This window comes from Triticum dicoccoides, chromosome 5A (genome assembly GCF_002162155.2).
Source record: "Triticum dicoccoides isolate Atlit2015 ecotype Zavitan chromosome 5A, WEW_v2.0, whole genome shotgun sequence".
NCBI classification, from domain to species: Eukaryota; Viridiplantae; Streptophyta; class Magnoliopsida; order Poales; family Poaceae; genus Triticum; species Triticum dicoccoides.
In genome coordinates this window covers 656,648,819-656,662,344 of record NC_041388.1, presented here as the reverse complement: position 1 = coordinate 656,662,344, position 13,526 = coordinate 656,648,819, and the positions used below count along the sequence as shown (strand labels likewise).

At 46.0% G+C, this 13,526-nt stretch overlaps 1 protein-coding gene across 1 annotated transcript; it reads left to right on the top strand.

Annotated features, from left to right (window-relative positions):
- The first annotated feature begins 2,701 nt into the window (after positions 1–2,701).
- Positions 2,702–3,427, top strand: LOC119298301 (zinc finger protein ZAT7-like). The gene has a single exon (XM_037575756.1). It carries the CDS (start codon positions 2,874–2,876, stop codon positions 3,279–3,281), a length of 408 nt encoding a protein of 135 aa, XP_037431653.1. The 5' UTR covers positions 2,702–2,873; the 3' UTR covers positions 3,282–3,427.
- The last annotated feature ends 10,099 nt before the right edge of the window (positions 3,428–13,526 follow it).

Sequence of the window (13,526 nt, the reverse complement as noted above, 5' to 3'; positions counted from 1 at the left end):
AAAAACACACTTCTTAGAACGAAACTCAAGCTTGCGCTTGTTATATGGACGAAGATGCGGCCAGCAAGCACACCCAAATACCTTGAGAAAGGTATAATCAGGTTGTTCATTAAGGAGAACCTCAATGGGAGTCTTCATGTTTAAAACACGAGTAGGAGTACGGTTGATGAGAAAGCATGCAGTGGTGAAAGCATCACTCCAAAACCGAAACGGAACAGATGCATGGGCCAAAAGAGTAAGACCAGCTTCAACAATATGACGATGCTTACGTTCGACTGAACCATTCTGCTGATGTGTATGTGGACATGCTAAACGATGAGCTATCCCAAGCGATTGAAAGAAAGAGTTGAGGTTGCGATACTCGCCCCCCCAGTCTGACTGGACATGAACAATTTTGTGCTTGAGAAGACGTTCAACATGTTTTTGAAACTGAACAAAAATATCAAACACATCAGATTTGCGTTTAATAAGGTAAAGTCAGGTAAAGCGACTATAAGCATCAACGAAACTGATATAGTAATTATGACCACTGACAGAAGTCTGAGCAGGACCCCATACATCTGAAAACACAAGTTCTAAAGGATGTTTTACCTCACGACTGGACTCCAAAAAAGGAAGTTGATGACTCTTCCCCTGCTGACAAGCATCACACACTGCTACATCTTTATGACTAGACAAACTAGGAAGCTCATGACGACGCAAAATATGACGGACAATAGGTGTGGCCGGGTGACCAAGACGAGCATGCCACTGTGACGGAGAGACCCGAACTCCACTGAAAACACGAGCGACACCAGGATGCTCCAGACGGTAGAGGCCCTGGCACAACCGCCCACTAAGAAGAATGTCCCTCGTGCCCCGATCCTTAATAAAAAGATCAAAAGGGTGAAATTCACAAAGCACATTATTATCACGTGTGAGTTTAGGAACTGAAAGAAGATTACGGGTCACAGATGGAACTCGAAGAACATTGCGAAGCTGAAGACTCCTATTGGCATGTCTAGTGAGAAGAGATGCTTGACCAATATGAGAGATGTGCATACCTGCTCCATTGGCGGTGTGGATCTTGTCGGAGCCATGATAGGGTTCACGAGTGTGAAGCTTCCCCATCTCGCTGGTTAGATGCTCTGTCGCCCCAGAGTCCATGTACCAGTGTGGATCGATGGAGTAGGACTGAGTGTGTCCCCGTTGCTTCTGCGGCGCGGGACGATCAGCCATGGCGACCTGACGGGCATTGTTGCGTGTATCTTTGCCGTCATTGCCAAGACCAAGGAAGCTTCGCTGGAAGCGCTTATGACACTTGGAGGCCCAGTGCCCATCGCGGCCACAAAGCTGACACACACGTGGACAGCCAGCCCCCGGTAAGGTCGCAGTAGGTGGGGGGGCCGAGGCGGGCGACGGTGGCAGCCCCAAGGGAGACCGGGGTGATGAAGAAGAGCGGCCACCCTTGGTGGCGGCGTTGGCCGAGAGGGAGCCAGTGCCCCTGGTGCGGCGAGTCTCGACCCGTTGCTCAGTGAGAAGGAGCCGAGAGAAAACCTCGTGTGCCAGCATGGGTGTCGAGTTGCCCCGCTCGTTGATGATCTCGACTAAGGCATCATACTCCTCATCAAGACCATTGACAATAAACGAGTTGAACTCGGAGTCGGTGAGGGGCTGTCCAATGGAGGCCAATGTGTCGGCGAGGCCCTTGACCTTGTTGTAGAACTCAGTGGCAGTGGAGTCAAGCTTCTGACACTCTCCAAGCTGACGACGGAGTGCAGAGACACGAGCCTGGGACTGCGCTGCAAAGGTGCGCTCAAGGATGGTCCAGGCCTCATGAGACGTCTTCGCGAAGACAACAAGGCCGGCAACTGCCGGCGAGAGCGACCCCTGGATGGAGGAGAGGTTCGCCTGGTCCTGCCCCGTCCAGACGCGATGGGCCGGATTGTAGACCGGACCGTGCACGCTGTCTACCAGCGCGGGTGGGCAGGGAAGCGATCCGTCGACGTAGCCTATCAGGTAGTGACTCCCCAAGAGCGGGAGAACCTGCGCACGCCAGAAGATGTAGTTGTCGGCGGAGAGCTTGATGGTGATGAGATGACCAAAGTGAAACGGCGGCGGCGAAGACAATCCCATCGAGGAGGCTGCCTGGGGTGCAAACACCATGGAGGCAGCCGGAGGCACCGAAGCCGATGCGGGAGGAGGCGGGACCGCAGCCAGGGCGGGCGCCGCAAAGCTCGCGGCCGGTGCGGACGCCGCAAGGCCCGCGGCCGGGGCGGACGCCGCCAACCCCGCCAGCGGGGCAGTGTGATCCGCTTGCGGCAGGAGCGGCGGGACGACGCCTGCGGAGTCCGCAGCGGACGGCGGCGCCGCGGTGTGGACCACGAGGTCACGCCCAAGCGAGGGCGCCGGCGGCGTGGAGAAGACGGAGCCGATGCTCCTTGTCCCGATCGGAGCCGGAACAGAGACGGCATCGAGCGGAAGGTTGAGCAGAGCCGCAAGAGAGGCCGGGAGGAAGCCCGCAGCAGTGGAACCGGTGTTGGCGGCGCTCGACATGGCGGCGGCGCGATCGGTGGCGCGGCGGCGGCGGTGAAGGCGGCGGCGGCTGCGGCGGCGGTGCGGGTATTAGGGTTTAGAAGCGGAAGCCATCGTAACCTAGCGTGATACCATGTAAGACAATAAGTTTTGGGGAACCAGCATAACCCTCTAGGGGTGGCTTATATCATTATATATAATGGTTGTGTTACAATATGTATTATATACGTACATAAGTACAGAAGCTATACATAGTCTAACAGAGGCATCCAACAGCTTCAGGTTTCCTTTGAACCCATCCTGTGTGCCCCCAGTACGTAGTCGATCGTTTCCCAAAGATCCCTCTTATTCGACTCGCAATGACGAAGCAGCAGAGAGCAGAGGCAGCCGACCAGCATGCCGTGACCCTCGCCCTCTCGCTCTGCCTCGGCGCTGTCGCTGACCGCAGCAAGAAGATGCGCCGCGCCGGCGGGGATGAGTTCGTGTGCAAGACGTGCGGCCGCTCGTCCCCGTCGTTCCAGGCGCTCGGCGGCCACCGGACCAGCCACCTGCGCGGCCGCCACGGGCTCGCGCTCGCCCTCACCACCGGCGATCAGTACTGCTCCGTCAAGCCCAAGAGTGCTACTGCTACAGATCAGAAGCAGGCGCACCGGTGCCACATCTGCGGCCATGGGTTTGAGACGGGGCAGGCGCTCGGCGGCCACATGCGCCGGCACCGCGAGGAGGTGGCGCAGGCGCTGCCCGTTCTGCTCGAGCTCTTTATCTAGACCGATTTCAGTAGTTTTAGACTTCTAGTGCAGAGTTTCCGGCATGCGTATGCGTGCACACTTGTAGTGGTTAGGTGTTAACTATTGGTTGGTTCATTACTTTATACGTGTACATATAGAAGTGTGACTTTTTCAGAGATTATATAAGTGGATTCGTTCGTTTACATTGTTTCAACTGAAATTCTCAATTCATTCTTTTTTCTTTTGAACACAAGACAGGCGCAAGCGCACATATATACGTGCATACATTCACCCCTATAAATGTATACACGCACATGCTATCCCTATATGAGCACTTTCGAGAGGCCGAGTCGACATATCATCTTGAGATTTGACGAAGTCATCATAGTCGCCTCGTAGTTGACATAACGTCTCCTCCCACTGAATACATGTCGTCAGAAATCCTGAAATAAATTCATAATAAATGCGAGCACCAGGACTTGAAACCCGGCGAGGCTGACGATACCACTGTCCTCCTAAGCATCCAACGACAGGTTGATTCACACATTTGCAATTGATCCGATCGTAAATTTATTACGAAAAGGCTGTGCAGACGATGGATCGATCGTACGACAGTTGGACGATGCCACATCCAGCCGTCCACTGGACTCCGATGATATGGATGGACGACCTGATGTGCAGCGTCATGCACAAATCGTCCGCGCATCGTCGTCTGCGTAGCAGCGCTCAATTTATTATCTTGCCCGGTATGTGCCCCTAGTTTATTAGCTGCAGTCCCGAAACATGGTGCACTATGAATGAATCTTGTTGGAGTAGGTGTGGGCCGGATGATCTATTCATGAGGAGGTTAAACTTCAAGAGACCATAAAGGGGACACTTTTTTTATGGTAGATTACTTGTTGTACTTTTGCTGTCTTATACAATGCTTACATGATGTTTTTACCAAAACCCAAACCCAAAACTTAAATCCCCCAAAAGACTAGGTAATGAGAGGGTGGTTTCTAATCCATCGCCAAAAATTGAATCATGCATGTAAACACTTGAATTCACTTCCACGGTTCCACCCATGTTATGCATCCATCTGAACACTCCACTTAATCACTCATGTAGACTTTATAATTAAATTCATCACCGCGTTAACCGAAGCTCACAACTTCTTAATTTGAGCTACTCATTAAGCAACATAGCTAACACAAACAACTAATCACCATAATTTGAGCTAGGTTAATGTAGATCAAGTAGTAGAAGGTCTCCTAAAAGACTAAAAATATATAACACTTGCTATGTATAAACAGAGAAACTTAGCTTAGCATAGCATAAGCTTCTCCGTCATAGCCCTATGCATCGAGTCAGAGTCAGAGGATATGACGATGACATCATTTGATGTTGGCCCCTGCCTTTGGTAACCCCTCGTTATCGTTGCTGGCTTCTCCACTACTGTCGCGGCCTCCTTCTTGACGACGACAATGTCATCTTGCAGGTTGTTCCATTCGTTGTCATGCACCCTTACGATAGAGGAGTTCGTGACAGCCTTGGACCCCCATGTATGTGCGAGGCTCCTCGGCAACGAGTTGTTCCATGTTGTAGGAGGCCTTATATTCCTCCATGGTGCGCCGCTCCTCGGTGGTGCGTCATTCCACGCGGTAAGTCTTGATGGAGTTGAGAGGATGATGTTGTCATCCATCAGCTTGTCGTCCTCCTCCTCGAGCTCTCGGTTGGAGCCCGAGCTGGTCGCCACCACCTCCACGACCGTGACCTCACCGAAGTTGTATTAGAAGCAATCAGAAGGCGAGTCACGATGCTAACAAGGTAATTAACTTAGGCAAATTATGCCACGTACGTGGAAACCATTTTCTGCGGGGAAGGGGTTAGTTTAAACGGCATCCAGAGTTTGAGGTTTTATGTTCTTACTGATATTGAAGTTAGGGGGTAAATTACCCAACCTTTATGATTAGTGATATACTGATATGTTCCAAAAAAATGTTTATGATAGTTAAAGACGTTTTCCTGAAAAAATGGACTTAGCGCGCCGTGCTAGATCATCCTAATTGTTTGTAGGGTTTTCATCATTTATGCCACTAGTTGTTTCTATACGCCGCAGCGCACGGCCCACGTCTCTCCTTCACCCCGTCCGGTGCACGCGTACTTGACCATTCGGCAACGCAAAGCTTGTTCTGGTCCAGCTCCCGTAGTTTTGTTCCATATAGCAATGTAGCAGGACCCAGTTTCTTTATTCTTGCTTTTCAGACCCGTCCACATTTCTTCGGCCCAATTAAACAATGTGGTTATGGCGGTTAAGCATTGACCGAACCACCAAATGCAAATGCTCTCCCACATGATGAACGGTAGGAGTGCACTCGCTGCGCAGCCGTCAGCCGTATGCGCTTGCGTAAGAGTAGTTGCGGCAGGCCGCAAAAAGAAAAAAAGGTTACCATTTATTCAGTATCTTTCTTATTCTGGTGCAGCTCCACCCCTGATGTTAGGAGCGCACTCGAGGTTGCGCGGAGCGTTAGTGTTGTGCGAACTAGATGATACCCCGCACGTTGTTGCGGGAATATTTTGCAACATATTTCAATGTGACTTGTTGTATGAAACATGAATATTTGAAGTAATAATATAAAAGGCTAACAATAAAAATACATAGTATAATTTATTGTGCTTGATTACTATATAGTTGTAAAATGTTTATTAAATGTATATAGCATAATAGAATGAAAACCCTCATGTATGTTACATGTTGAGATAAGTCTTTTTTTCATGCATGTCATGATGAAGTGACATACTTGCATGTTGAGAGACATATGATAGTGGGGGTGGGCCTTTTCTCATGCATGTTGTGCAATGATGTGGCATGCTTGCATATTGAGAGAAATAGTTAGTGGGGGCTAGCTATTTAAATATAGAAGATGATCGGATGGCTGTAAGCCTGTAACTTGGAAGAGTCAGGAAATTTTGTGGAGAGTCTGTTATAGATATCTACTACTCCATCCATTCCCAAAAATAAGTTTTTTTAGAGATTTTAACAAGTGACTACATGCAAAGCAAAATAAGTGAATCTATACTCTAAAATATGTCTACATACATTCGTATATTGTAGTCAATTTGAAATATTTAAAAAACTAATATTTAGAAATAAAGGGAGTAGTTGTCTAGGATTTTTCAACCTTTTTGCGACCCTGGCGCGGCACCTAATAATATATGGAGGTGAGGGTGACTTTCTTATATTAGATGTGGGGCCTCGTGTAGGATTTCTATTTACATTTTTTTAAACAGAGGGCAAAAGATTTACCTTATCTATTATGAGTAAGGAGAATAGAGTTTTTTGTGTTTTTTGTGTTACAACACACCCCGCGGTTACTGGTGAATTACTCTCTGGTATGATGGATTTCAACTTTTTTGCGCCTTCGGTGATCCAGTGAGCCACCTCCTCTTTTATGGCGGAAAGGAGAATCCAAGGCGGCCCATGTTCAGTCATGATAAATAACCACCATCAATCCTGTCATTTGCCAGCGCTTATTGTATGGTTCCCCTACGCATGGTATAATCTCTTTTTTGAGCATGCAAGGATTTACATCCAGAAACCTCACTCACGCGTGTCTATGAAACACACCCTAGAGCAAGAGCATATCTCTTTTGCACTTTATTCTTACTTCACAGAGCGTGAGTGAATGTTAGATGTGCCACATGATGCTTAATTCACGGCTGGTCGGTAGGCTTGACAATGGCAAACCATAACAGATGAACAGTTATGTGTTGCCTAGTTCGCAAAATATGAAGAGATTGAAATGTTAGAATATTATTTTGGCATACTCTAGTTTGAGACTTAAATTCACAAAAAGTCCAGATGATATATTTTGGTTTCAATTACGGGGTGTTCCTATGATTTTATTATTACATTGAGAAACTAGCCTTATAAGACAATAATTCACACAATGTTAATATTATGATCCAGAAAATATGACATAATCATTTGAAAATCAGCGACAGTTCTACAAAATATCTAAGAATATAAAGAATATTATTCATAAAACACGTTTACAAAAATATAGTAATTTGAATTATGTGACCTAATCAAAAATATTATCCATGTTTTCAGAAAAAATGATGAGCTAAAAAAACTCTGATTTTTTTTGCAACATGAAATTTATAGGGGGCACCTAGAACTAATCTATCTTTTTTTAAAAGGAGGATGTACCCCCGACGTCTGCATCTGGCCGATGCATGCAACCATTTTATTAATTATTCACAAAGCCTTTACAAGGTAATACATCAATAAGCCTAAAGTCACCATCTTGGCAACATTGGTCGCTACTTCTATCCCCGCGACGAAGGGGTGCCGAATGTCCGAGCCTAATACCAAACAGACATCACACCAACACCTAACATCTAATGTCTGATGCCCCATCCAAGCCATAATACTTGGACAGTGTTACACACCGGTCCGGCACACTTTCAGTGGGCATCACATGTGCACGCTGCAAGGGCCGTCACCTCCTTCATCCGTCTATCCATCCTTAGATTAGATACTAACGCATCGACCTTGCCAGACCTCTGTGCCATCGACGCCACCACGACGCCAGACAGCGTCATTCTCCTGCGCGAGTTCATCGCCACCCATCGGATGCTGAGTCTCCACTGTGCCATGCCGCCGAGATCCACTGCCATCGATGTGTAGGATGAAGCACCGCTCCACCACCTACCGACGACCAACCACCAAGTCGTCCATATGTCCGTCCATCCGATGAATGTCTCCAAAGATGATGCCACCATGGGGGTGACGACGAAGATGTTGCCATCATCCGATCCACGAGGCCCCTCAACGCCTCCAACGAGGGCTATGACGCCCACGGGCGCCGCCGTCAATAGTAGCCTCCTCTAGATCCGAGGTTTCCCCCGGAAACAATGGACTATCTGAGACATAATTATGTCTCATTCACTTGACATCATCATGAAACATGCATTTCGCTGGACAAACCTATCAACAAGAAACAACACGAATCACAGTGCCTTCTAATCGGACGGTAATACATGTCAATGAGACATAACTAAAACCCAGCAAAACAAAAATTTATAATATAACCACTAGTTCTAGCCTCGGGCAAAAATAAACTAAGATGATCCCATACAATGGCCTACCTCATGTATCATCATTCATAGGTTAACAACTAAAAAATTCGGCTCAACTATCCTGCGCAGTCACCACAAGACATTACAAACTAAAACTCTAGCCGAAGCAGACAAACACGCCGGACACAAGACAACTCTCCATTCAGCCATTACCCAAACTAGTTGAGTGCCCGTGCGTTGCCACGGGACAGACATATACCTTTTTCTCTATGTGAGCACACCGAACCACTTCTTCTCCTTTCTGCAGATGTGATGAATCCGTCGTCATGTCCTTGAGTCACGCACTGCCTCCCTCCCCTTACATACTATCCACTCTTGCTGTCTTCTTCTTTACATGCTACCGCCAATGACCGTTTCATCATGATCACCTCTCTCCGACATCATCTCCTCTTGTCACGGTCGCTTAGCACCATCCACTCGTTATCGTCTCCTCCTATATCAGGTTGGGGTTGTGCAACCTCCACATTTATGCGGTGAACACCAGATGCCATGTCACATCGACGCTCACCCCCATCAATTAGGCCATAAAAGAGTAAGGATAGGGCTAGCTATATATATCCATGTGTTGTTGTGGATCACTAATTTTGATTTTCTCGACATGTGGAATAATTAAGTTTGCACTTCAAGTCACACCATTTGTTTCATCATGACACTCCACTAATGTTCGCAATTAAATTAAATTAAATGATAGACCTCACACGCCCCACATTCCATTTTCAACTACTTGCTTTCTCGAACAATCGTCATGCTCGTCAGTGTTAATGAAGCATGACCGTGTCGTTGGTGACATTCCGATCCCCCACAAGAATACAAGGCGTTGTCTTCTTCCTTTCGCTTGCCCTTAGCTCTGCTATCACTTTGAACACAAATAGAAGACTCAAACAACAACGTAAAACAGAATTATATAGTTTTCCCTAGTTAGCATACCTAATTATAGCGAGACACCTCTACTGGCAGGTGTAACTGCATCATCATTTTCTGGCCGCTCGTAGGTAACAACAATTTACATAGAACCAGGATCGTGAATCTTCTTTGCTATGTATGTACCCTCTAGTGTAGAGTTCAAGTTAGCATACATTTGATTTCTAAAAAGCAAGCATATTACATGTTTTATGCCACACCCATTCTTCAAACAAGATTTGCATAATATAAGTTTTCCCTTGCAAACAAAACAAAATAATTAGAAAGATATAACATGGCCAATTTGTGGGTCTACTATCAAGATTCGTATCACACCAATCATGCTAGCTACACATACTTTGACATACAGGACAACCTTTCACGGGGAGAAGTACAACATGCTAAGGGATTATACCACCAATTTGTTTTGGTCATATACTCCTAGATGGCAGTGTCATCCCTGCTGTAGTTAACTATGCAGAAAGCAAGGGAAATTACTATATTAGTTAACTATGCAAAACCCAGAATTATGAGATGGAAGAACTCAGTCCCTACTATTTTGCAAGGGATGTTACTTTTCTTCTGAGGCACTTTATTTGCTTCAGACATCTCTTCTTGCAAAATTATTCTCACTGTATTGTCGGGAATAGTAAGAAACTTTATTAATAGGAATTAAGATCAAATTTATCTTGTTAAGAGCATACCTATCTTTGGACAAAGGTGAGCTGATCAAGCATAGGCTATGTCTACACGATTGAAACTGATCCACATTTTTTTTGTGTTCCAACTTATGCTAGCTAGCATAACCTGAAATAAATATGCAGGATGTGACGGAGGCAAAAAAAAATTCTAGTTTGTAGGACATATGTTGTATTGCGTTACGAAATTGAAAGTTTTAATGTATCATTTTCCATTTCTAGAACAATGATGAGGAATCAAAGATCCCCAGTTGCAAACTGCATAGTTCAATAAAATAAATTGTGCAAAGCAACTCACTGATCTGAGATGTGTCTTGTCCTTTGAAAACCAAAAAAGAGAAAGTTTGGAGCTACATTCGAAACATGAGGAAATAATATTTATTTATTTATTATTTGAAAAGGGCAGAGACCTGCTCAGTTTTAATTAAATGAAGCAATACATATACTTGTGATCTACCTACAACATTGACCAAAAGACGCTATCAGACCCTAGTTCTAGTAGCTTAATATCACTTACGATCATATAACAAAGTAGAAATCAACCGGAAACACCCAAAGCTACATGACATAAAAAGATATGGAAGAATATGTACCCTTTTTGTAGATAATGAAAGAGATAGTGCTCCTAGCCTCTGCATCGCGATCATATGAAAACTAAGAAATTACCCTTACACATCTTATGTGCCTCAAAGATGAATCAGGTTGCTTTTAAAGATCCTTGGGCTCTCTGAGTCTGTGATGCCAAGTGATCCAAGACCTTCACCAAGCAAACTTCTGCAATTGTCCTTGAATTAGAAGATTACTGGAAGTGTTGTGTATTATTTAATACATATTTAAACTAAGGTATTTTTCTCTCAAACATTTTGAAGCCCAAATAACAAAGATCTTTGAACTTTTTTTCTCAAAAAACATCTCTTGTATTCTGAACTCTATCTGCATTTACACATGTAGCAGAAAAAGAGGCGGCAACACTGAAGCTACTACAGTACATGGATCTTAGCAATAGCAGTGTCAAACGGTATAGTTCCCCTTTTCCTTTTATAAATATTAAGGCGAGGTAGCAATATGAAGAACCACCAGTATATCTATCAATTGGATGTGGATTTCATACTGTCCTGAAAAGAGAAGTGAAGATAAAGTGGCTAATATCAGAAAATAAGAAGACTGGATTAACAACATAGGATGACTGCAAACTCGAAATTCATTTTCCATTTCCCAATCATAATGTGCTAGAGCATAATGTTTATACGCATCTCCCAGAACTCTGATGCATTATCAAGCTCTATAGAATCTCAGCTGAGTTCCTCCTTTCCTTCATAAAACTTTAGGCAAGGCAAAAGAATCACCTACATGTTGTTGGACCTTCATGTTTAAAAAATGAGAGACAAAAAATTAACCTGGTAGTACTCCACCAGGTGAACATAGATGAAAATATGAATTAAATTTTAATACAACCAATAAACTCATGTGTGTTTTGATAGCTTCAGGTGACCCAAGGTCTATATCGTGCATATTTGTTTTCCCAATGAAGATTACTCCACAAAATATACAAAGTATTCGCCAAGCAGTGCATTTTTAAAGAAATACACATGCGAAAAATGTTGCTGTGGTCTACGGATGCGAGTATTTCACCTTCTCGAAAACTAATTTAGATCACAAATGCAACATGGCAAGTAAATTTTGGTTTTCTAACACAACCACTGCTCTAGTGCAAATATGATCCACATGAAACTCTGAAAATATTGGATGGGACAGAGGGATCCATGATGGGGTCATTATTTACCAAGAGAGTACCAATCAGATGGTGAAAGCGAGAGGTGTGAGAGACGCTGGCCCCCTGTATGCTGCTGGCGGTTTGCCAGTTTTCCACTGGCGACCTCCTCTAGCTAGCTGCTCCTCCCACGGCCCCGCTGCCTCCCGCCATCCGTTGCATCATATGCCGGTGTCCCGTCGTCTGTTGCACCACCAGCCAGTCTCCTGCTATCTGTCGCCACTCGCCGGCCCCTGCCATGGGAGAGGAGAACATGGGGGTGTGGCAGTAGAGGCTATAGGAAGAAGATGGGGTTGCGCCACCAGCCAGATCCTGCTGTCTGTTGCCACTCGCCGGCCCCTGCCATGGGAGAGGATAACGTGGGTGTGCAGCAGTAACGGCTGCTGGGAGAAGATGAGGTGGAGTGAGGATAGGGAGATCGCGTTACCTGGGCCGTCATTCATCGCTGCCGTAGACGCGTCACTCCTGCTCATCGCCTCCCTGCGTGGAGCTCCTCATGGGGTCGATGAAGAAGAAACAATATGGCAAGGGCACGATCCACCGCTCGAATCTAGAGATGATATGGTTGCAGTGTGCTGCAGCTTGAAGCTGTTGTACGCAGGAGGAGGTCAGCGACGGGGATAGAGCCACGAGATCGAGAGCGATGGAATTGGGGAAGGGGAAGTGGGAGCCTGGAGGTGAGACGACGTGCGTATGTGGGTTGATTTATTTTCTTTTGTTTTTTCTTTCGTGCGAGGAGGTCTTTTTTCACGTACGAGGAAAGCGAGGCTCGAACGAGGCAGGGAGTCGAGGTTGAACCATCGAAGAAGGTCGAAGCGTCACGATGTTCGATCCTCCTTTAATAATAAAGATTAATAGTAGAGATAACGATCATCAACAACCCGCAAAGTTTCAATCCTCTGGATTACTGGCGCATATCCAAAACGTCCACGAAACACGTTATTAGCATCTAATCTGGCTAGACTAGTGCGCGGGGAGCAGTTTTACGAGCGATGCCGATACGTGATGTCACGATCGATGTACCTAGTGTGGTTTAGCCTGTTTGATTTGGCTTCTGTGTCCCAAATTTGAGTGAGCTACGCGCTAGTGAGAACATGCACGGGCCAGTAAAGTTTTGTTTAGGTTCTAGAACATCGTTCGGCCGGTCGTATGCATGACGTGTCTCCCACGCAAACATGCACCATGGAATGGATGTATATGGGTTCATTGTAAGGTGTAGTAGTAGGCTTTACCTAAACATGATCTCAAGACTCCAAGATGAGAAATGCGACCGATCTGCCTCAGGATTTGATTATTATACATATACTAAACCTGGCCAGGTTTAGTTTACCAGGTTTTTTTGACTTTTTCCTATCATAAAAATTCGCCCAATGGATGCCCGACGCGTGTAATGGTGGGGGATGCAGCGGTGTGCGCGGCCGGGTGCGCGGAGCGATTGCCGTAGGAAATCGTAAAATAATGCGCCGTCGTTGTGGATTGGTGGCATGCTGTGGCCCCTTCCAGTTTCTGATTGCGTGCATGTCCCGCCTTTGTGGAGATCAATTTGGCCACGTCCTGTTTTGGGCAGTTCTGCATGCGCCGCTGTTTGCCCTTTTTGTTTCCCTGCCACGTATGCTGATCTGTTGTCGGTTGCCGCTTGCATTTTCTCGATTCCTATCGACGGCGGTTGCCGGCTTCGGTAGATTTTTCTAGGCCTTTCTCGCCGGTTTGCCTGGACGTTTTCAATTTGGTTTCTTCCCTTCTGGTGCTCCCTATACATACTGGTCTTTCCCTCCCTCCCTCGCTCAT

Bases quoted from the DNA above. Each gene is read 5' to 3' on its own strand.
- LOC119298301 (XM_037575756.1), top strand. From the start codon at position 2,874: ATGACGAAGCAGCAGAGAGCAGAGGCAGCCGACCAGCATGCCGTGACC.